This window comes from Pundamilia nyererei, unplaced genomic scaffold, assembly GCF_000239375.1.
Source record: "Pundamilia nyererei isolate P.nyererei 1_Seehausen unplaced genomic scaffold, PunNye1.0 scaffold00006, whole genome shotgun sequence".
In the NCBI taxonomy this organism is placed as follows: Eukaryota; Metazoa; Chordata; class Actinopteri; order Cichliformes; family Cichlidae; genus Pundamilia; species Pundamilia nyererei.
In genome coordinates, this window is record NW_005187407.1 from 4548949 (window position 1) to 4571279 (window position 22331).

Genomic DNA, 22331 nt, shown 5'->3' on the forward strand with positions numbered 1-22331 from the left:
AGCTTTGAATGTCCTTCAAAAAGCCTGGAGTACTATTCCTGAAGATTAATTAAAGAAATGACAAGAAAACTGACCAAGACAGTTCCGACTGTGTTGAAGAATAAAAGTGGTGATAGCAAATACTGACTTTCAGATTCGTTGGAACTGTACAAACTACGTTTTTGTCTTATATGCTGTATTTCTGTGTAAGGGTCAAGAGTTTTGGACAACACTGTGACTGCCATCGTTGCAGTCCTTTTAATTATCAGGCGAGATCGACAGAACATTTTCTCAGTAGGTTGATTGCGGTTTAAACTATACACCGTGAACGCGTCTTGCGCTCTACGTGCCTGCAATCTCCGCCTTGCTAGCAAGAGAGAGGCGGACCAGTTAGAAGTAGGAGCTGAAACACTTTTGCTTTTTAACTCTGCCCAAAGCGGTGGAAAACCAGAGTGAAGGTAAGGCGAAACTTATTTGTAATCTATAAAGTGGACTATGCTGACAGCACGTGCGTCTGATCCCTCTAACCATGCTGCTTTTACTCAAGTTTCAGTAACTAAGTTGTTGCTTCTCAGATGGATTCTTTGTTTCACCAGATCTCAGTGTTACGTAATACTGTACTCTTAATAATAACCATGTGGAAGCACAAGTTCTGCACAGCTGTGCCTCACCCCTCAGTTATGCAGCAGGTTTGATCAGTGGAGATAGGTTGTTTAAGGTCTTTATTGTAATTTCTGTTATAGATACTGCATACGCACATGTAATGATTGACTTAAAATGTTGAAATATTTTACATTTTATTTAAATATTTCATTAACATATAACTTATTCTCAACGATGAGCAAATAGATAAAAAGAAGAAGAAGAAGAAAATCGTTTTAATGTTAATATTGAATCCAGTCTTAGTCAATCTGCTGGTTAATGGTTTTGTTTGATTCCTTCATGGGTTAGTGAGTCTCACTGTGTCTCATGTTAGTGCAGACATGCGGGTGGCAGTGATTGGGGCAGGAGTGATTGGCCTGTCAACAGCTCAGAGCATCTATGAGCACTATCACTCTATTGTCAGTCCGCTGACCATCGAGGTGTATGCAGACAAGTTCACTCCACTGACCACTAGTGATGGAGCAGCCGGCTTCTGGCAGCCTTATCTGTATGATAAGGGCAACGTTCAGGAGACGTGAGTGTGTTTTATTTAACTTTCCTTTAGATTTTAGTTTTTATCTACAAACATTACTATTGCTACATTATTCCCATATGTGTCCTTGACATTTAGAAAATGGAATAAAGAGACATTTGACTACTTGCTCAGCTTTCTCAAGTCACCTGAGTCCATAAAAATGGGAATATTCCTTGAGTCTGGCTACAACCTTTGCAGTGAACCCGCACCAGTGAGTACTGCTTCTTTTTTTTGGAACTACACTTTTTTTTTTTATCTCAAAGATAAGATTTATTCTTATTAGGGAACCTTTTACAGCCAAGAACATAGGTGTGTGTATATTTGGTTAAAGTGCAACATCAAGCAACTCATTCACAAATTTATTGCATTTCGGGGCAATATCTACACTAAACAAAGTCCAGTTGCTCTGAAGTAGAGCTTTGTTCAGCCACATAAATGATTGTTGAATGCACTGGTTGGAAACTGTAAAGAGAGAGGCCCCACTAAGGGTTGTTTTTACACTCAGAATCAGGGTTAATTGGGATTCTGTGTACTAACGCCACAGACATTTCTAGCAAATAATGAGGAAAAACTTGCAGGAAAATTGCTTTGCACATGATTAAGACTGTGGAAGCTGTATAATTATTCTAGAAATACAAGAAAGCACAAATATGCAAATTCTGAACTCTTGTAACAAAGTGGATGACATCCCATAGTACGTACAAAACATTCAGGAATGCACACGTAAACTCCTCCGGTATGTAGTAAGGACCCTGTCACACTGCAGTTCTGAAATTAAGGAATATGGAAATATTCAGCTGTCTGCTCGAGTGGTCTGACAGTCACGAATGGAGATGGACTTATGTGGTCAGAAGTTTACTTACACTCATCAGATTCTTGTCATACCACAGCTTCACCAAAAGTTTAAATTGGGTAAAAAAACAGTTAGTTGCAGAGATCCACATTAGCAGATGATAAAAAGAAACACAAAATACAGAAATTACAAGAAAGCTTGCATTTGGGTGTTTAATGATTTCTTTCAACTGTTCCCTTTTTAGTGCAGAATGATTGTAAAGCATCTTTAATGACTTTAAAAAACCAAAATTGGGTGCTCAAGTTTGGATTTATTTTAGATGTTCTATAATCTGCACACAGTCAAAACTAAACATACAGACTCAAATATTTACATACATTAACTTTAACTTCACCTTGAATCAACAGCTAGGTGGTTGAATCTTGGACACATGTGGGTGTTACAACAGGACGATGATCCCAAACACAAACACACACGAAAAATGTTTTTTGGAATGAATAAAGCAGACTAACATTACAAAAACCAGCCAATTTAAACAAGCTTGTTGATGGCTACCAAACACATCTGGTGAGGTGCCACTTACATTTAACCAAAAATCAGTGGGGGCTAATGCGTATATATATGAGACTATATGTATAGTTTTGATGCTGTGGGAATTAAAGAAAATCCTAAATGAATTCAAACTTGTGCATGTTTAAGTCATTAAACATGCTGTACAATCATTCCACTCCAGAAAACAACAGTTCAAAGACATCATTAACATTGATGTACATCCATGGCCATGATGAGTGGATGTAACCTTGAGAACACAACTGTATATTAGCCGGCACTGACATTGTTGAGTGATTTCTGCATGTTTGCAAGTAAGATCATGCAGTGGGCTCTTTTTTTTTCTGTTGTGTCACATTAGTTTAGTGCCGGTTAAAAGTTCACAGGTCAAGCAATGAAACTGGAAGACTTTCAAACACTTATTTTTTCATATTCTTATTTTATCTTAACTCTTAACTTGCTATGCTAAAAGCTTAGCATAGCAAAACAGAAATAGAAAGTTGCAGAACCAATCCAAGTTGGCACAATGCAGAGTTACAATAGTGATGCAAAACTCAAGTATATGTCCAGTATCGGGTTCAGTGCACTCTGGAAATTCTTTTGTGAATTTCATGTGTTACAATAAATCTGCGCTTAGCAGCAGAAAGCATTTCATTGAGCTTTCTCTTGCAACATGAAGTAACATACATTTCTTTTAGTTGTAGTCATGCATACATCAAAAGCCTATTTGTCATGAATGGAAATGGCTCGTATCTCATTAGAGCAGCCAAATAATCCCAAAGTACAATCAGGCTAATTCTGTGTTATTTAGGAAACCGGGTAATTACGTCAACCACAAAACTGCCTGTACTGGTACTGATGGTGATCCTTCACTGTTACCACAGTGTCCTATATTGTTCCATATTAGGAAAACGGAAACCAATATTGTACCATAAAGTTTCACTGCAATCCATGCAAGATGTCAAACATTAATAATATGCACGATAGAGCAACTCTGTTTAGTTGGCAGGGCTTATTCCCAACGTTAATTTGGCACTTCATAAAAAAAAGTGGTTATCCTCAGTTGTAGCAAATGTGGCTGAGGAAGTTAGTAAATAACCAGGAGCTGATGAAACCCCATCTAACCCAGAAACACTTATTAACATATTAACTTCTATGAGAGTGTGTACTGAGAAATCTGACAACAAAAAAATGTTTCTTTCAACTCGATTCCTAATCTTTAGGGAGTTTGTATGCATTAAGCTATTACTAAGTAGTTCACAGGATGACTTTCATAATGTAATAGCACTGAGAGGAATGTGTGACACAGACATGCGTTTGAGTCATAACCAGAGTGAAGAGTCAGCTGACTCGATATCACCAAGACAGCCCATGCATTAGCAGCCCAGATATAACATGGTAAAGACAAGCGAGTTTTCAAGATGCACTTAAGTTACTTTCTCTGTTGAAGATCTCTTTATTGAAGATAAAAACCCAAACAAAATATCAGTGTTTGGCCACAAGAGACTCAGAGTTTCACAGTGGATACATCCTCTGTAATAATGTGATTTGGTGACTGTGACACCCATAAGATTGCCCTCTCACTGCCTGTGGCTTGTTTTTGGTTGCAGGATCCCTCGTTTAAGGACAGCGTTCTTGGCTTCAGGCAGCTCACAGACCGAGAGCTGCAGATTTTTCCTGGATACAAGTAAGCTCTTTCTGAAAAACGCCAACGAAAGACAAGACACAAATAAACAAATAGTTAGCCACATAGTCAGCTGTTTACATACAGTGTGAACAAGTTGACTTTGAATGTGTGGTAATTAATTAAAGAAACTACTTGACCCCATAAACTCTGAACCATGAAAAAATTGCCAGAAAATTAAAATTAAAAATGTGTATTTAAATGTATGACCAATTTAGAAAAAAAGAAGGAAAAATTACATTTAAGTTTGAATATATGAGTTTTAAGTTGTATCTTCTTTGCGACATCTGGCATTTGTAACCCTAACAGGGTTAGGGTTGTAAGTCACACTGAGGATGTTGACTCATGTTTCAAATAAAATCATGTTTAGTTTGATAAACATGAATTTAAAAATGCTAAATGTGTGAATTTCACTGTATTACAAGCGTCCCACTAAAAGTTACCAGTATTTTTTGTGATTGAATGGACAATGTTGCACAACCAGCAGTTTTAGTGAAACATTTGCTTCTTATCATTCGTTCAGGTTTGGGTGGTTCAACACTGCTCTCATGATAGAGGGTAAAACATACTTACCTTGGCTTATGGAGTGGTGAGTGATCACCTAACTGACTTCTCATGTTGTATCAGTATTGATTTATTTAGTCCAACCTCCTGAGTTAGCTTTAAAATTCCCAAAGTATTTGACATTGTTTGAGATCCGTTGTTTTTATATTTTACCTTTAACATAAGACCATATCGTGTTTACAATTTTATTATGTTGTCCGATATATATGCTGTACCTGGTGGACTGAAATGATCCCACAATACTGAGTAACGTATACTTGAGACTTCATCCTATTATGTATTAGTAATAAGAGTAAAAAACATGTAGTCTTCATTAGGTTCTTGTGTGTTTAGCATCGATGCTCCTTAATATAAAAGGTTTTCTAGTGCACAGTGTTTTTATTTGCAGGTTGCGAAAAAGGGGAGTGAAATTTTATCACAGGAAAATAAAGTCCTTCAAGGAGGTTAGTGAAAGTTTTCAGTGTATTGTGCTTGCAAGTTCTTTATACATTCACCGGACACTTCATTAGGCACACCTTCTAATCTGACTTAATTTGTCATGGGATAGATTCAGCGAGGTGCTGGAAACATTGCTCAGAGATTTAGGTTCATGTTGACATCATTTCTTGTAGCTGTCTGGTCTCTCTCCTCTGACCACAGGCATTTTCACCCAAAGAACAGCTGCTCACTGCATAGTTTCTCCTTTTCTGAACATTTTCTGCAGTGTGGGAAAATCCCAGTAGGTCAGCAGTTTCTGAAATACTCAGACCAGCTGGTCTCCCATTAACAACCACACCACACGTTCAAAGTCACTTAAGTTACTTTATTTACTCATCATGACGCCTGGTTTGAACTTCAGCTGGTCGTCTTTAATGGTGTTTTGCTGACTTATGCCCAGTCTGTACTATATTAACATTTATTACTGAATGTTGTAATGTTTTACAGCCTCCAGACAAGTTGAGCAAAAGTTATCTGTCACCATGTTTGTTATCTCCTATCATCCTTGACTTTTTTTAGCTGGCTGAAACCGGAGCAGATGTGATCATAAACTGCAGTGGGATGTGGTCAGGCCAACTGCAGCCAGATCCAGACCTGAAACCAGGCCGTGGCCAGATATTGAAGGTGAGAATATACAGGGCTGTGTGTATGTACTGCACAAGAGATAAAGGAATGACGGAATGAACTGGTGTTTGTTTGTATTTCAGGTCGATGCTCCCTGGCTGAAGCACTGGATTATTACCCACGATTTCACCAAAGGAACATACAATTCACCATATATCATTCCAGGGTAGTACAAGTAACATGCCACACTGATAAGCACTGAACTGCAGAACCACACAGCTGTTGACTTATAGTATTACTACATTTGCAGTTAGAGGATTTTATATATTTCACCTTAAAAAAAAGTTTTCAAATGTAGTAGCTCTAGTAGTTACTCTCTGTAGTTCAGTCGCTATGTTAACAGCTGCAGCACTTTTTCGTATTGATTTGGGGTTGGAGTACAATGAAGACAGAAAGCAAGAGCTGTTTTTATCCGTGTGCAAAACATTTGTGTCCGCAGAAGTCGTCTTGTGACGCTTGGTGGCGTTTTCCAGATGGGAAACTGGAGTGAACAGAATAGCTCTGTCGACCATAAAGAAATCTGGGAAAAAGCTTGTCAGCTTGAGCCTAGTCTCAAGGTACGATGATTTCAGCAAGGCCATAAAAAGATATGATGATTCAAGTGTGATTAATTATTTACAGTAAGTGTTCTGTGGTGCTGAAGTTTTTAACATTTTTCATTTTATATATTTAGACCTCATTCTAAAAAGATGTAACTGAGTGTCAAATTTTCAGTTTCTGAGTTACCTTTATTATTATGTATTTGTTTATTTATTGTCAGTTCTGAAAAGCTTTCATCTCTTTGTTCTCTAATCTCAGCATGCCAGGATAGTCGACGACTGGTCTGGCCTCAGGCCAGTTCGCAGCAAAGTCCGACTGGAGAGGGAAGCCATATGGTCTGGTGAAACCCCCATAGAGGTATCATTTTAAGATCTAAGTAGCGGAACTGTAAATACATATTTCTGCTATTAATTGTCTAAAATACTGTGGCATTATTCAGGTGATACACAACTATGGCCACGGAGGTTTCGGACTCACCATTCACAGAGGCTGTGCCGAGGAAGCGGCGAGGCTCTTTGGTCAGATCGTGGAACAAAAAGGCAAAGGTCCAAAAGCTCGCTTGTGAATTGGTGTGCAGAAGTAACGATTGATGCTCTTTTTTTTTTTCAAATGTCAGCATCAGTGCATATATTGCTCCTAGCCTCCATTAATTTAATATTAAACATCATTTTCAAACAGTCTCATGCACCTGCAAAGTTAAGGACAAGGCCACCATTGTTAATTAAACAATGGCACATATGTAAGACAATCGTGCTGAAATCTATTTGAGATTTGGATAATTTGAGAAGCACTTTTTATGTATAAATTGTACATATTTTTGTGAATTTTTTAGTGCACTAAATGCAAGATTTGCAATGAATTTAAAATATTTAACTAATTAATAAAAACACGACAGTTGCTTGTCTTTGAAAGATCATTTACTACAGTATCATACACATTTACATCCAGTGCGTTGACAAGGATCTGTGCACACAGACACGTAATGCAGCTCTTCATCTCAAACACTGGCAGGTAACAGCTCATCAGACCTATACTCGTTAATCTCTGTATTTATTTATTTTTTTTAAACAAAACTTCCCTCAGTCCATCTCCTCGTCACCTCTGTTACAAACAAAAGCAAAGACAACAACTAAACCAGGTATTGATACATTATTTACAGAACGCAACATCCCGCTGTGGACATTGGGAAACGCAGCATCAAAGTCTGCTGAAGTAGGGCACGAGATGCATCAAAGTCTATAGATTATGACACCACATACATGTGTGAATGTTTTTGTATTTTTAAATTATGTAAACCTTGCTAACTAGGCTCAGTCAGCTTTGGATGTTGAGAAACTGCTCAGATTTAAATGATCAAACACTTTAATGTTAACGTAAATACAGGATCCATGGAGCGTGTTTGTGCTGTAAATATGAGAAGTTATTATCTTACTGATGTTAATATCTTCTGGTGAAGGTTTCAACAGATCCCTCAGCTTGCTATAAAGAATCTGTCCTGATAATGATCAAGAGATTTGTGGTATTTTCAATGTTACCTGCATTTTCCATGGGTCTTTACCATGTTAAAATGTGAACTAATACTGACACAAGAACAACACATACAACACAAGAGTTCAAAAGGATGCTCGGTGTATGAAAGCTAGTGACTTCCTTTCACCTCTCACGGCTGAAACTATTAAATAACCCCACACCCTTTTCATTCAGATGCCCTGTTATTTTGATTGTGTGGGATTTTCCTTCAATCTATCAATGCTCTGTTTTAAAAAATAAAGACAAGTGTGATTAGTGTATTTCAGCAGGCAAATTGTGCGCACAGGATAATGCTGTTCCTTACATATGTATCTACTACGTTAGCAGAAGCAGCTTTCTCATAGGTGTAAGAGTAGGTCTCTCGACCACAAGCTAAATAGGTAGTTTTAAGGCTTTTTGAAAAGAAGATAGTTGTTTGACCTTACGCTATCCCTTTGCTTCTCTTGGATCAGAAAAGCTTGATTAAAATACTTTGGTTGAAGTATTAGAATTCTCTCTTTACGATTTTCCTCCCCCATTCACTCTCACACTCATGTAGGTCATTTGGTCTTTCTTGATTACCCTGTGTGCAGTTATACAGTGGCAAACTTGTGAGAGCAATGGTGTTTAAAAGACTAAAAAAGTACAATGACATGTACATGTAACTACTGTGTTGCCTGGCTCCCAGCCACTGAGGTGACTAAACTGAAGATCATTGAAGGGGGCAAAGATGAACACAGAGAGCTGGTTTTGTTGTCTTCCCTCTCCTTGCTTCTCTTCTTCACTGTGGTCTCCTCTCAGCTGCACTGCAGCTGATGCATCCTCAGCCCTGGGAGCCGGAGCTGGAGTCAGGGACTCCTCCAGCGCTGTGGGAAGAGGCCCTACCCATCATCTCCTGTCCCCACTCACGGTGGCTGGACTCCTGCAGGCCGCGGCCTGTCGTCTCAATTGGCAGCGCGCAGGAGGCGATGGCCGCGAAGAGGCAACAGCAGCAGTACACTGACAGAGCCAGGTACACAGAGGACTCCAGCATCACCTGCAGGATGAAGCCCATGGACAATCACAATGTGTGACACTAACACTCTGACATTTTTGTGCAGTGTTGTCATGGGAAAACAAAGTGTTACCTGGGCAACAAACGGAGTTATTAGGGCACCAACCCTGGCCATTCCACTGCTTGTTCCCAATCCTAAAGCTCTGGTCGCTGTTGGGTATACCTGCAGAGTTTCAGAAATACATAGGAGGCTGCCAATTTTCTAATTCTGCCCTGCAAATGTGTTTTACACAGTAGGAGCAAAACTGCTCACTGTGTAGATATCTTACCTCTGGAGTGTACACATAGGCTGCCTGAAACCCTCCTGCAATAAATGCTCTGGCGATGAATATCAACACTGTCATGGAGGCTCTGCAGGGGATAAATCAGTATCAGTAAATGGACAGCATTACTAATTCTTAAAGTATTTAAAAGCCTGATTATGGCCAGTTGTGCCTTTACCTCCCAACACAGCCATAAAGTGGAATAATACACATAGAGAAAACGAAGAAACACAGTGCCATGGTCTTCCTCCTTCCCAATCGATCGATAGCCCACAGCGTCACCAGCAGTCCTGTACAACATCAGCATACTCAGACCCCTAAAATCAAACTGCATGCTCTCACATAGTAGAAAAAAAAATGCAGGTGCAGCCAATCATATTGAGACACCAAAATGAGTGCCTGCATGAGTGTAAAAAAAACAACAATAGAACAAGAATTGAAGCAAGAAGAGAGGAGGCATTTATATTAATGCATAATAACCAGCAGGTGGTCATATTTGTGCATAATTTAGAGCAGAATTTGCACAGTTTTTAATATATTGAACAACAAATTTATGAGAACTTGGTGATGTGTACCTGGGAATTCAGATAACGTAGTCCACAGCAGGTCTTTGTAGTCGTCAGAATTCAGGTATTTACACTCTAAGCTGCATCGGAGCTCCTCCTTATTACCTTTGGACACTAGAGGGAGTTACACCAAACAGGATGCTTCAAATCCAGCACTCAGCCTACTGTCTGTGATGCTTTTTGCAAAAACATAACCACCATAAAGTGTGTGAAGCCCTCTATCAGCATCTGACTCACTTCCACATGCGCCTCCCTCCTGAAACAGCTCTGTGGTGAGCAGCACCAGCCCATAGTAAGAGAAAGCATTCGCAAACCTGATTGAACAGACACAGATCAATTCATGCTGATTTGCTTTAGGTAAATCACTGGACAATGAAAACGCAAGGTTTTCGAGAAAGAGGAAGACATTATCAATTGCTAATTTACCAAATAAACCACAGCAGGACTGTGGTCCAGCGGAAGTGAGATGAAAATAAGTCTCGAATCTTCCCACGATCTTCCTAATAAAAAAAATAAAAAAAACAGCCATTAAAAAAAACCCTCAGAACACAAATGGCAGTATGATAGAGGGTACTTAATGTACACAAAGCATTTAGAGTTTTTGCAGATGCACACCGCACCTGTCTGGCGGCAATCAGTTTTCCCAGTGGCATGGGTGCTCCGTTCTCAGTGGCAATCCGCTTCAGTGTGTTCAGAGCCTTTTCCTGATTCCCTGTCAGCACGTCGTATCGAGCACTCTCTGGCAGCCACTGCTCCCACCCACCAAAAAACAAAAGAAAAATTAGGTTGATAAAGCTGTAATCTATCATGCTTCAAATTGTAGAGCAGCTCAAGACTGCCAACATACTTACAAAGCACAGAATGGCAAAAATGAAGAGAGGAATGGTAGAAAGTCCGAGCAGCCAGCGCCAGCCCAGAGTGGGCATCACCAAGATCGCTAAGAGGACCTCAAATACAGTGCCCAGTGCCCAAAATATCTACGACAGCAGCAAATGCAGGTTTTAGGGCTGAGAAGGTTTAAGTGCTGAAATGATATAAGATTTGTGCACTCCATACCTCAATAAGCAAGATGCATGTGGCTCTGGACTTCATAGGCAGAAACTCAGCATACAGCGTCACCCTTACAAAAAGAGGCACTTTATTATGAACCCAATCGCCATACATTACAATTTGATTGTTTTTTTGCTTTGTTTTTTCAAGATGAAGGGTTACTCACGACTGAGGTGCCCCTCCAATGCCGAAGCCCACCAGTGCACGGAGGACAAGGATCCAGCCGTAAATAGGTGCAAAAGCACTCATCAGGCCGTAGAACATCGTCCACAGAACACTCAGCTTCAGACCCTGCATGTGTATACAATCAAGACATAATACACTGCTAAATAAATAAATAAGCAAAATCTCACTCTGGCATAATGAAGCGGCTCACTCCTGTTGTCTAGTATGTACTAAGAAACCCTAACTCTGTAAATCATTTGGACCTCTGACTGAATGCTATTAGAACTTACTGTCTTTCTGCCGTATTTGTCAGATATGTTCCCCCAAAGAGAAGAGCTGATCATCATCCCGATGAACACTGCCTGTATCAAGAAGAAAGAAAAGAAAAAAAAAAACAGAAAAAAATCAAGTCCCAGTCAGATTGCAGCCAAAAGTTGTCCGACATAGCATGCACATCCTCTTATACACTGTTCTTAAACTGTCGGTAGTATTTGGTTTTGGTTGAGCCACAAAAATGTGAATGTTTAGTGTCTTTAGTAAGTGAACCTTAATTTCCTTGTTTGAATGATATTCTGTATTTCACTCTGACTCTAAATAAGACTTTCAGATTCATTAAGGTTGCAAAGATTCAGCACATATCTGAAGTGTGCTCAGGTCTTCTTTTCTTCTCCATTTGCTGGCTCCGTTTTAATCCAAGCACAAAATCATCCCTGGGAACTCGATCAATAACTGACAGGACGGTCATATTGCACTGCAAGAGGAGGACTTTCACAGACATAAGAGAGACATTACCGATGTAAGCAGTGCCACTTCCAGGCTGGGCAGTCTCCATTCACAGTGGAGCTGTGGAGCTAAGATGCTGAGGATCATCATCTCCATAGCATCAGCCATCTGAAAACACACAAAGATACTCAGTGAATTCATATGCAGTTGTCATAATTACATTGTATTGTGCTTATTTAAATGAAAGAGCAGTTCTCACCCAGGATAGGCCAGTGAGGATGGAGAGTTTCCACTGAAATGTCCCAAAGCCTATGGCTTCTACGGCATCTTCCACCATGAATGTGTCTGAGAGAATGAGGGCGTGCAGCAAGATTGTACTTGAGTCTGAGCCCAGGAGGAAAATGTAAGACCTTAAAACAGCTGTCTGAGAGAAATGAAGCCATGCCATACTGTACCATCAGTTGGATTAGCAAACTCTCGAGGTACTGGAGCTCCCTCAGTGAGCGCCACAGCCTCCAGATCAGTCTGCTCTGCAATCCTTGCATCCTGCTCTCTGCTCTCAACATCTTCCTCTGAGCGTGTGCTCTCACCTGTGCGACGGAAGCGGACAACACTACAAAAAACATAAAGAAGAGGATAGAGTATATCTTATCCTAAGCTCAGGAGAATGAACTTATCTGCAAGGCAGGTCACAGGAGTTTCATAAGACTGGTGTCAGAGCAATGCTGAGTGCAAATGAGAGTCAGAGGCTGTTGCCTTGGTGATATGAGCTTTTCCTGGCTTTGATTTTGTGTATGGGTGATATTATTCTCCAATGGGGAAACCATATCAGGCCAGCAGACAGGTTGGCACACTCCACTTCACTGCCAGACAAGCTTTTAAAGGCTAAGAGATGCACATGTGAAGGATGGAAGGGATACTCTCCTTCTACATGCAGATAATTGATAGTTTGCTCAGCCTGAAAGACTAAAAAAAGAACACGGAGAGTGGGACGTCTTAATCACTGTAATTACATAACATAGGCTACTTTCCACTGCAAGCAGGCTATCAGTATTACAGATGAGTTTGTGAGATTTCCGGGGAGGTCTGTGTTCCCCTGTAAAGACTATAATTTCCCCTTTCAATCTCTCTGGTAAGAAATGCACACGGGAGTAGGTAGTTATGCTGCAGTGGACTGCTCTGACATGTTTACCTTCCCTTTGAAACAAAAATAAAATGTGATTTTAATTTTTTTTAGCAGGATTCTGAAAGAAGACTCCTAAATATCTCTCACTAAGGCTAAGCTAGACTGTCATGGGCCAGCCTTAACGCATGTGCAGCAGGGCTGTGATAAATTGTCTTATGGCAGTAAACATAGTAAAAAAAAGAAAAGAAAAAGAAAATCATGTTTAACCCCCCCAAAAAACTTATTAAGCTTAGAAATCACAGCCAATCTGCTTCCGGTAAATAAATAGTTTCTTAGGAAGATGCTACGCCTGTAAACAAAATGCCTCCAGTAGCGGAGACAGAAGACGCGGTGTTATTGTTCTTTGTTTCTCTTCTGTCTGGGAACACATGTGTGGATAATAAAACTGCACGATCGGTGCTTTTGAGCAGCTTCAGGCTATCTGTGGTCTAGGGAGCTAATCAAAGGCGACGCGAAGCAGTCAGAGGGCGATGCGTCGGACAATCACGCAAAGCCGGGAGGAGAAAACACACAGAAAAAGGCGTTGGTGTGCAGACTGCACCGTACTCACGGCAGCTGTCTCAGCTGGAACAGATCATCGTCCATTTTGGTGTTCATTGGCCGACGGTCCGTTTGGCATCATCGCCGTTTACATGGTCACGACGGGCTGCGATTTCAGCACCGAGGAGAGCGATCTGCTCCGGGTGTCCGTCGACAGCCAATGAGAGGCTGCCCTGCGCGAGTCACAGCGCGAGACTCTCGGAAAGGCATGAGCTCAGGAGGGTATGAGACCGCATGACTGCTGATTACACGAGCCAACACATGACGAGTTATCAACACTGACGCTGGAAACCAGACCGGGAAACGCACAACACAGATGAATCGGAATTTTTAAAGCTGTAACGTGAAAGTTATTGAAAGAACACCCAGAAGCGAGTGTACGAGTGGGGTTGAAACTATTAGTACAACTCGATGCAAGTTTGCTATATATTTAAATAATAATAATAATAATAATAATAATAATAATAATAATAATGGTTAGGAAATAAGTTACAACAAGTGACGTAACCAGGGTTTAAAAATTAGTAAGGTGAAGATTTTTTTTCTCTTAAGGTATCATATTCCAGGTGTAGATAGATTAAATGTGAGACGGAAACCTGGTAGAAGCTTTCCCTTTTACGCTTTTAGAGTCACATAGCTTTCGTGTCAAAACTGGCAGTCTTTAAAAAGGGCACTAGTGTTTCCAAGTACTTTTTTGTCTTCATTCTGAGCGCTATACCAATTTTCTGTTTAAAAGAGTCCAACAAACATCCTTTTTTAAATCTACACTCTTGCTTGGTAACTGCACTCGTGTGCTTTCTTTGAGATAAATGGAAGTTTCTTTGGCATTTTGTTTTCTAAGCCAATGAATTTCACATACACTCACGGAAAAGTCACGTTACGGCAGCAAAGTGGACAGTGCAGAACAAATAGATGCGGTATAACTTATAACAGGGGTGGGCAACTCCAGGCCTCGAGGGCCGGTGTCCCTGCAGGTTTTAGATGTGTCCTTGAACCAACACAGCTGATTTAAATGGCTAAATTAGGTCCTCAACATGTCTTGAAGTTCTCCAGAGGCCTGGTAACGAACTAATCATGTGATTCAGGTGTGTTGACCCAAGGTGAGATCTAAAACCTCGGGGCCTGGAATTGCCCACCCCTGACTTATAACAATAGTGCTATACAGAAAACCTATACACTGTACAAGGTATGCGATTTTCAATTTATATATATATCATACAATATGAAGCTTAGTAGCAGCAAAAAGGGACGTTTGATGCAGAGGTTGTGTGTTTATAGCAGGAAAGGTGGAATGTTGCACCTGTGCTCCAATCATCAGTAGAAAAGGCTACACTTCTGAAGAGACTAGCTCCAAGAGTTGCAATACAATCAAAACCAGAGAGTTTGAAAACTGAAGGACTTCGTTTTATACATGTCCCCTCTTTTGCAGGTGCAACTATATATATGAAAAAATAGAAGCTGAAATTTAGATTAAAAAACAAAATTAAACAAAGAAATAAAAATAATAATAACAAAGCGCAGATACGTGTTTATCAGTCCACTTGAAATGAAAATAGGACAATGGAAAAGATTACTTGCCTTCTGGCTCTGGCCCTATACCAGAGGGTAAGCCAATCCTTTACTTTCCTCGTGTCATGTGTAAAACAAGTGAGGCAGGGCACAAGTTCCTGAACTTCCCGTAAAAGCCACTTAGAGAGTTTACAGGCCAGATTTAATTGTCTGTCTTCTGAAAAAAACAAAAACATCTGATCTCGTAGGTGCTTACGGCCATTACAACGTTGTAAAAACATGTAAAAAGAGAAAGGAGAAAATAATTGAAATAAGACCTATGGAAATTTGGAAGGCTTGCACGGTGTTTTGATGGGTTAATTTCTTTTCCAAGTGTGAAACCTCTCATTTTGTTCTACAAAATGTTTTGGGGAACTTGAAAAAAAAAATGTCTTGAGTTTCAGCTTGAAGTGTGATTTTTAAAAGATTTGTGAAATGTAAAGAATTTTGTGGTTTTATTCGGTTTTCTTAAAGAGTCTGATGAAAGCATAAAAACTAATTCAGACTAATCAAATCAAAACCAACGCATCAGTGCTTCAAGCCCTACTTTTTCTTTTCTTACGAAAGCAGGTAATGACGTTACAGGCGTGCCACTCTTCCTTGGGTCCGTCCTGAAACACACCACCAACCATTGAGAGTTCCGCAGAAGGAGCAGGATGTTGTGGTGCAGAGCAAAAAGCTCTGATAAGCTTGTTCGGGAGTTTCTTGGCACTGGACCCGTAATCAGGTAAATCCTCACCACCTGGCACAAAACAGCTTAATTGCAGGTGCACGCGGAAGGAAGAAGCGCGGTCGCGATGCCGCCGCCGTAGGCTTTGGTTGGACCCAAAATGAAACATGCGCAGACTCGCTGTCTGGTTTAATGCCACAGTTAGTAAGCCTGCTACAGGAGATATGCACTGATATTAATGAGGTATAGACTGTTTTTGAACATAGAAGCGTGGGTGCTTATTGATGGAGGATACGTAGGGGCCAGAGGGTAGCCTTACCTCGGAGCTCCCGGTAAGTTAGCCACTACAGCTAAACCTAGCCTGTATGTCCTCTTATGTGAACTGGGTCGTGTTTACTTACTGATAAAGATGTGGTAATTAGTAACGCCAGGGACTTTTAATTTTTTTTTTAAACCCACATAATGTTTGTATTGAAGCCGCAAACATCAGTTCAGGCAGTTCAACTGAAGCCTTATCAGAGCAGATGTCGGTGGAGGGTTTTTTTGATATGATCGAGTCTCGTCGTGTCCTCGTTTACTCCAGATTAACTAATTAGATGTCGGGTTAGTAGATCAGAGTGGAATTGTTGTGCCCGTTTTGTCTGTGCTGTCTGAGGGGAGAACATTTTACAAATTCTAAATATATTTATATACTCAAATGCTAAGACGACTTATACCAGTGTGGCATGTAAGAAAAAGTGGGATTGATGAATAAAAGTTTAATAAAAAACAGTTTGTAAGAATAAACTTTATGACAGAGCTGATGTTTAATTATATTTCACAGCTTTAGTCTGTAAAGTGTTTGGTGGTATATTAGAGACTTAATATTCATTTTTGGCTTGAACCTTTATCATATTTTGTTTCAAATCCGAGCTGATCGCTTTTATTGGGTGCCAAAAATTTAGTGATGCAAGATATGGTGGCCAAAAAACAACAAAACACACACACCTCCATCATCAATACAACTATCAGTCTATATATGTTTAAATGTTACTCTCATGCCTATCCTTTCTGTCCTATTTTTATGAATCCTCCCCCCATGTCTGATCCCTTGCTGTGTTTTGTTGATAGGAATATGTTGTTGTCGTTGTTGTTTTTAGAAACAAGATGATAAAGAACTGGGGCGTCATTGGTGGGATAGCTGCTGCGATTGCAGCTGGAGTATATGTTTTGTGGGGTCCAATCACAGAGCGAAAGAAAAGAAAGAGAGGTAAGAGCTGTTGTGACCGTGTGGCGCACACATTATATTTATGGCACTGTTTACATTGCAGCAAACTACAGTGACTCGTGGTTCCCTGCAGGTATGGCACCAGGTCTTTTAAACTTGGGGAACACCTGCTTTCTGAACTCGTTACTTCAGGGCTTAGCAGCATGTCCGTCATTCATCAGGTGGCTGGAGAAGTTTGCAGCTCTGCCTTCAATCCAGTCCTGCAAAGACAACCAGCTATCCACGACACTGCTCCAGCTTCTCAAAGGTACATAAAACCAGTGTGTCATATAAGCACAGTGTACTGGACATGCTGAGTTCCTCTGAAATGTTCACATGGAGGTTGTTTCTGCACTGACAGCGCTATCCAGTGAAGAGCCAGGTGAGGATGATGTTCTTGATGCTGGATGTCTCCTGGATGTCCTCAGACTGTACAGATGGCACATCAGCTCATTTGAAGAGCAGGTCAGTCGGTATTATTGCTGATATTGTTTTTATTTCAAATTAATAGTGCAGTGCACTAGTACTTTTCCTCATTGACCCAATCTCACACACATTCAGCAACTTAATCTGCCTCCAGGCTTTTTTTTTTTTTTTTTACACACACATTCACATACACTGTCACTCTTGGGGGCAACTCAGTGCTCATCATCTTCTTCTAGGATATGTCTGGAGGAGCAGTGGATCGATCCACCAGCTTTAGATTTGTATACAATTTGCTCGTCCACCTCATAACCGTTGTTTGTGTTGGTTCATCCCTTCTTAGGATGCACATGAGCTGTTTCATGTCCTTACATCTTCTCTGGAAGAGGAGCGAGATCGTCAGCCCAAAGTCACAAATCTGTTTGATATGCACTCCCTTGAGGTAATTCATTTTTCTCGTGCATGCATTTTCTCTTGCATGTTGCATCCATTCCAATACACTCTGTAGAGTCTTCTAGAACAATGAAGCACAATTGTAATCTGGAGTTTGTAGGCCATAATAATCCAAAGATTGCCCCCTACACTCTAAAAATCTCAGTCGGTCTCTGTGCTGTTGAAGTATCAGAAATATGTGTCTAGTTATTCTTTGTGTGTGTGCTTATTTTATACCAGAGTCTCCCAGATCAAGATGAGAAAACTATGACATGCAGAAGTCGAGGTGAGAAGGAGTAAAAATCATAGAACCTAGATGATAAAACAAAGTTGTATTTCATTTGAGTGAAATTCTCATTTGGCAGCTCCCCTTCATCCAATACCAAGTCCGTGGAAGTTTCAGCATCCGTTTCATGGCCGGTTAACAAGCAACATGTTCTGCAAGCGCTGCGAGCTACAGGTGAGTTTTTTGTTTTGTCTTTTTGAGGAAAAAAAAAAAAGGAAAATTACTGTTTGTCTTCTTTCAGGATGTGATTTTATACCTCTGCTTTGCATTTTTAGAGTCCAGTGCGGTACGACTCGTTTGATAGTCTTTCCCTGTCCATTCCTTTACCTCAGTGGGTAAGTGAAAATGTATCTTGTGCTGTGTACACAACAGTATATTTCATGGTTGTTCTGTTTGTTATAATATGACTTGTGCTTGTTCTCAGGGGCGGCCGATCTCTCTAGATCAGTGTCTTCAGCACTTTATCTCTTCGGAAACCATCAAAGAAGTGGAGTGTGAAAACTGCACCAAGGTACACTGACTTCCATATCAGTGCCAAGCTAAACTGTGGCAATCCTCTCATTAAATGATTTACTCAGTGAAAGATTTGAAGTGGGGAGGTCGCCTGAAGAGGAACAAAAGGTCCAGTTGTTTCTTTCACAGGTGTATTTTTTGCAGATTTTATGTATAAATTTCAAGTTTTTGATCATTTTTCCTCAGCTTCAACAAGCAACCACAATAAATGGACCAGTTGTAGAAAGCCAAAGGACAACATTTGTTAAACAGCTAAAACTGGGGAAGGTAAGTAGTCTCTTTTGGTTAAGCATTAATAACCCAATTATATATTTTCCTTTTAGGAATTCTGTACATGGCAAATGCTAGTACTTATCCAGCTTGAGGTTGGAGGGTAAATGATTGGCAGTCTTTGTTAGCTCCCCCAGTGCCTTTGCATCCATTTGCAAAGATTGACATGGTCGAGTGAAGGAACCCCCATCAAACGACAGGAGCATGTGCAGTTTGCAGAGTATCTATCAATGGACCATTACAAACACAACACTTCCACACAGAGGAGTCAGCGGCTCAGATGCACTGCAAAATCCATAAAGGCTGAAAGCAGAGACGATTCAGTAGAAAAACCCTCTGCCAATGGCTCCGGTATGTTGGAGTTCTTGCATCTGTATTATTGTTGTTATTATTATTATTATTATTATTCAGTTTATTAGATTCATGCATTTATTGTATTTCGTGTTTCAGATTCAGAGCATCATAACAACAACAAACCTTTTTCTAATGGAACTTGTTCATCGGTCCTCCTTCACACTTCTGGTGTGAACCCACAGCTCAGCCTCGCATATGACTACAGGTAATCAATAAGGAACTCAAATATATCAGGGTATTCAGTGGTGATCTGGTAATTGAAATCCCTTTTTCCGCATTGGCAGAATTAGCAGATATCAATGTGTCTACAGATTTTTATTTTTTTCTAGTAGAGCTAAAACCAACACATATGGACAAAAGTACTGGGCCACCTACACATTACACCCACAGGAGCTGCTCAGCTGTGGAAACTCCTACCATGAAGCTCCCGGCAAACAGTTTTTGTGCTGATGTTAATGCCAGTGGAGGTTTGGAGCTGCCACTGTGGATTACATTTACACAGTATGCACTTTGCTGACTGACTCCGCTCTGTAATTTTATGTGGTCTGTCACTTTGTGGCTGTGTAGCTGTGGTTCTTGAGCACGTCCACTTTGCAATAATACCACTTTTGGTAGAATATCTAGAAGAAGTTTCACAAACTGACCTGTTGCAACAGCAGCATCCTATTACAGCTCTACCCTCGAGTTCAATGAGCTCTTTAGAACAACCCGTTCTTTCCCAAATGTTTGTAAAGGCAAACTGCATTGCTAGGTGATGGATGTTTGTAAATCTATGGCAATGGGATGGCAAACAGTTCAAAGATTAAGCGTAGTGGCCCAACACTTTTGTCTCTATAGCGTGTATTAAACTTAACAAGCCTTTCTACTGAAAGCTAAACTATCACGAAGCCGAAGTTTCATTGTTTAAACGCCAAGTAGGCTACCCAAAGGAAATCTACAGCTTCGTCTTAGACCTATTTTTGCTCTCATACACCTACACTAAGTACTATACAAGAAGAACCCAGTATCCCTTTATTATATTTAAACAACATCGATACCATTACCAGCATTTCTATTTAATAACATTCAAAGCAATAACTTTCATTGTTTCTGACATCCATTGTCTGTCACAACCTTATTAACGAACGCACCGGTGAAAATGAACCGAAACAAAGACTGCATCCAAAAATCGTGCATGCAGGTTGTTCCACACAGGGTCTAAGCGAGGACTGATCATAAACCACGTGTATTTGTCCCGTTCCTTCCAGTTCTACAGAGTACCTTTTCCAGCTCACGGCGGTGCTGGTTCACCACGGTGACATGCACTCAGGACATTTCGTCACCTACCGCCGCAGCCCCTCCTCATCTCGCAGCTCTTCGCCCTTCAGCTGCCAGTGGCTGTGGATGTCAGACGATTCGGTACGCAAAGCCAGCCTGCACGAGGTGCTGTCTTCCAACGCTTACATGCTCTTTTACGAGAGAGTTCGAAGGCTTGGCCTCTCTCTGCAGTCAGAGCAGTAACCAAAGGCTCGCAGCCTGAATGACTTCTGCCTTTCCAGTCACACTGTCACACTCGATGTGGCAGGGGACAGCACGGTTACCAACAGGTGGCTTTGTGAACATGACACCAGAGAAGAAAGCCATCCTAGAGTTGTCCTAGGGTGTAGTGTGATGTGTTGTGGACACTTTGCCTGCTGCTCTGCTCCAGAGGAGGAGCCTTTTAATCCCAAAGATAATAAAACTGCAGGATTTTTGTGTTAGCGTTTATCGGTAAGCTACTTTTTCTTTGACATGTAATAATTTATGTAACACCTCGACTTCTACCAGATAAAGAAAGAGGAACACAACATCAAAAACCACTGACAAGCAAAATGAGTAACGGTTGTCATCACTGGTGCAGTGATCTGCTGCAAAACCTATGGGTCATGGTATATGGATGCTACTTTGGTACACTCCACCCACCTAAAGACTGTTGCATCCCAAGCAATGGCACTCTGTGGCAGTATCCTCCTCCAGCAGCATATTTACCCCAAACCCCACCTCCTCGTGTGAGTGAGAGAGGGAGAGAGTGACTTGAATGTAAAGTGGTTTGAGTAGTCAGTAGGACTAGAAAAGCTCTAAATAAATGCAGTCCATTTACCATATTCCCAGCTTCCAAATTCCCCAAATCCTGATCTGATGGAGAGGCTTCATCCTGCAAGCAGATTAAACAAATGCCAAAATGATTTTGGTGACACCACAATATTAGACTGGTGGTTTTACTGTTGTGGCTTATTGGTGCAGTCTATGCCAAGATAATAACCCTACAAACTGCGGTTCACATTGAAAGCGTACAGTGTTTAGGCTGGCTCAAAAGTTGGCTAGAGGTGTGGCTTCTGGTGTTTAAATGTGAATACACCCTAGGCTGCTTCAAGGTGTTCCTATTATTTTGTCCATTGCCTTCAAGTGGCTCATTAGGACTTGTCAGTGATTATATTTAGGAGCTGTTGCATATTCTGAAAAGTCACAAAGGTGGAATTATCCTTGACTCCGGTTCTCTTTGTCAGATGTAGTTTGCCTAATCCTTCTCAGCAGTGTATGTAAACCCAGAGCAGTAATAATGTTTCTATTGACACGGTTTCTGTTTGATTATTTTTGCTGTTTCTAGTGAACCTAACTCTATCACGATTTATAAAACTGCACGTTTGTGGTTTAAGTGCCATATTGTCTTAAATGCCTGAGATTTTAAACACTTGGAACCATGAGTGCTACAATTAATGTGAACGGGGCCCTTCCTTGAAATGTGACACATCACAGCCAGTTGACATGCTGTGGGTGTTTTTAAACAGGTTAATAAGAGACGTGCCCTTAGTTAACATGACTGCAGATTTCTGTAGTCATCCTGTTTGTTTATAATTAATGTGTAACTTTTGACCAACAAGGTCAAAATGAGCAGTGATCTGTTGCAAAACTGCTTAATTTTTGCAGTTTGCACTACTGTATATTCATGTGAGATTGTATTTGTGTGCAGTCTGTAAGGTGATCGTTTTCAGGTATTAAAAGCATTAACAATGGTCTTTAGAGTGTTTTATTAAAGCAAGAACATTTTTTGGTACGTTTAAGAGATTGTTATGTTAATCACCCCATTATTTAAGTGTCTTTGAATGAAATACAGTTAATTTGAAAAC

At 40.5% G+C, this 22331-nt stretch overlaps 3 protein-coding genes across 6 annotated transcripts; 2 read left to right on the forward strand and 1 right to left on the reverse strand.

Moving 5' to 3' along the window:
• Positions 1–157: 157 nt before the first annotated feature.
• Positions 158–8401, forward strand: LOC102215684 (D-amino-acid oxidase). 2 transcript variants are annotated; one of them, XM_005722184.1, is made up of 11 exons: positions 158–437; positions 961–1156; positions 1253–1367; positions 4109–4185; positions 4706–4771; positions 5135–5189; positions 5743–5847; positions 5931–6013; positions 6287–6404; positions 6646–6744; positions 6827–8401. In XM_005722184.1, exons 2-11 carry the CDS (start codon positions 963–965, stop codon positions 6950–6952), a joined length of 1038 nt encoding a protein of 345 aa, XP_005722241.1. In that variant the 5' UTR covers positions 158–437; positions 961–962; the 3' UTR covers positions 6953–8401. The 2 variants fall into 2 exon arrangements, with proteins under 2 accessions (XP_005722241.1, XP_005722240.1); XM_005722183.2 differs by having other exon boundaries at positions 159–437; positions 956–1156.
• svopa (SV2 related protein a) lies at positions 7292–15638 on the reverse strand. Of its 2 annotated transcripts, XM_005722182.2 has the most exons (17): positions 15554–15638; positions 15022–15169; positions 12173–12330; positions 11977–12062; positions 11787–11885; positions 11285–11356; positions 10996–11120; positions 10836–10899; positions 10631–10756; positions 10400–10528; positions 10206–10279; positions 10017–10093; positions 9789–9893; positions 9392–9503; positions 9220–9301; positions 9024–9113; positions 7292–8932 (listed from the first exon to the last, which is right to left on the reverse strand). In XM_005722182.2, exons 1-17 carry the CDS (start codon positions 15621–15623, stop codon positions 8720–8722), a joined length of 1830 nt encoding a protein of 609 aa, XP_005722239.1. In that variant the 5' UTR covers positions 15624–15638; the 3' UTR covers positions 7292–8719. The 2 variants fall into 2 exon arrangements, with proteins under 2 accessions (XP_005722239.1, XP_005722238.1); XM_005722181.1 differs by lacking the exons at positions 15022–15169; positions 15554–15638 and adding an exon at positions 13454–13737.
• On the forward strand, positions 15636–22228 carry usp30 (ubiquitin specific peptidase 30). Of its 2 annotated transcripts, none has more exons than XM_013914692.1 (13): positions 15636–15718; positions 16801–16910; positions 17002–17175; positions 17269–17372; positions 17674–17772; positions 18003–18048; positions 18128–18222; positions 18324–18383; positions 18473–18559; positions 18748–18828; positions 18960–19182; positions 19282–19390; positions 20433–22228. In XM_013914692.1, exons 1-13 carry the CDS (start codon positions 15648–15650, stop codon positions 20683–20685), a joined length of 1512 nt encoding a protein of 503 aa, XP_013770146.1. In that variant the 5' UTR covers positions 15636–15647; the 3' UTR covers positions 20686–22228. The 2 variants fall into 2 exon arrangements, with proteins under 2 accessions (XP_013770146.1, XP_005722237.1); XM_005722180.1 differs by lacking the exon at positions 15636–15718 and adding an exon at positions 15752–15993.
• Positions 22229–22331: the final 103 nt, after the last annotated feature.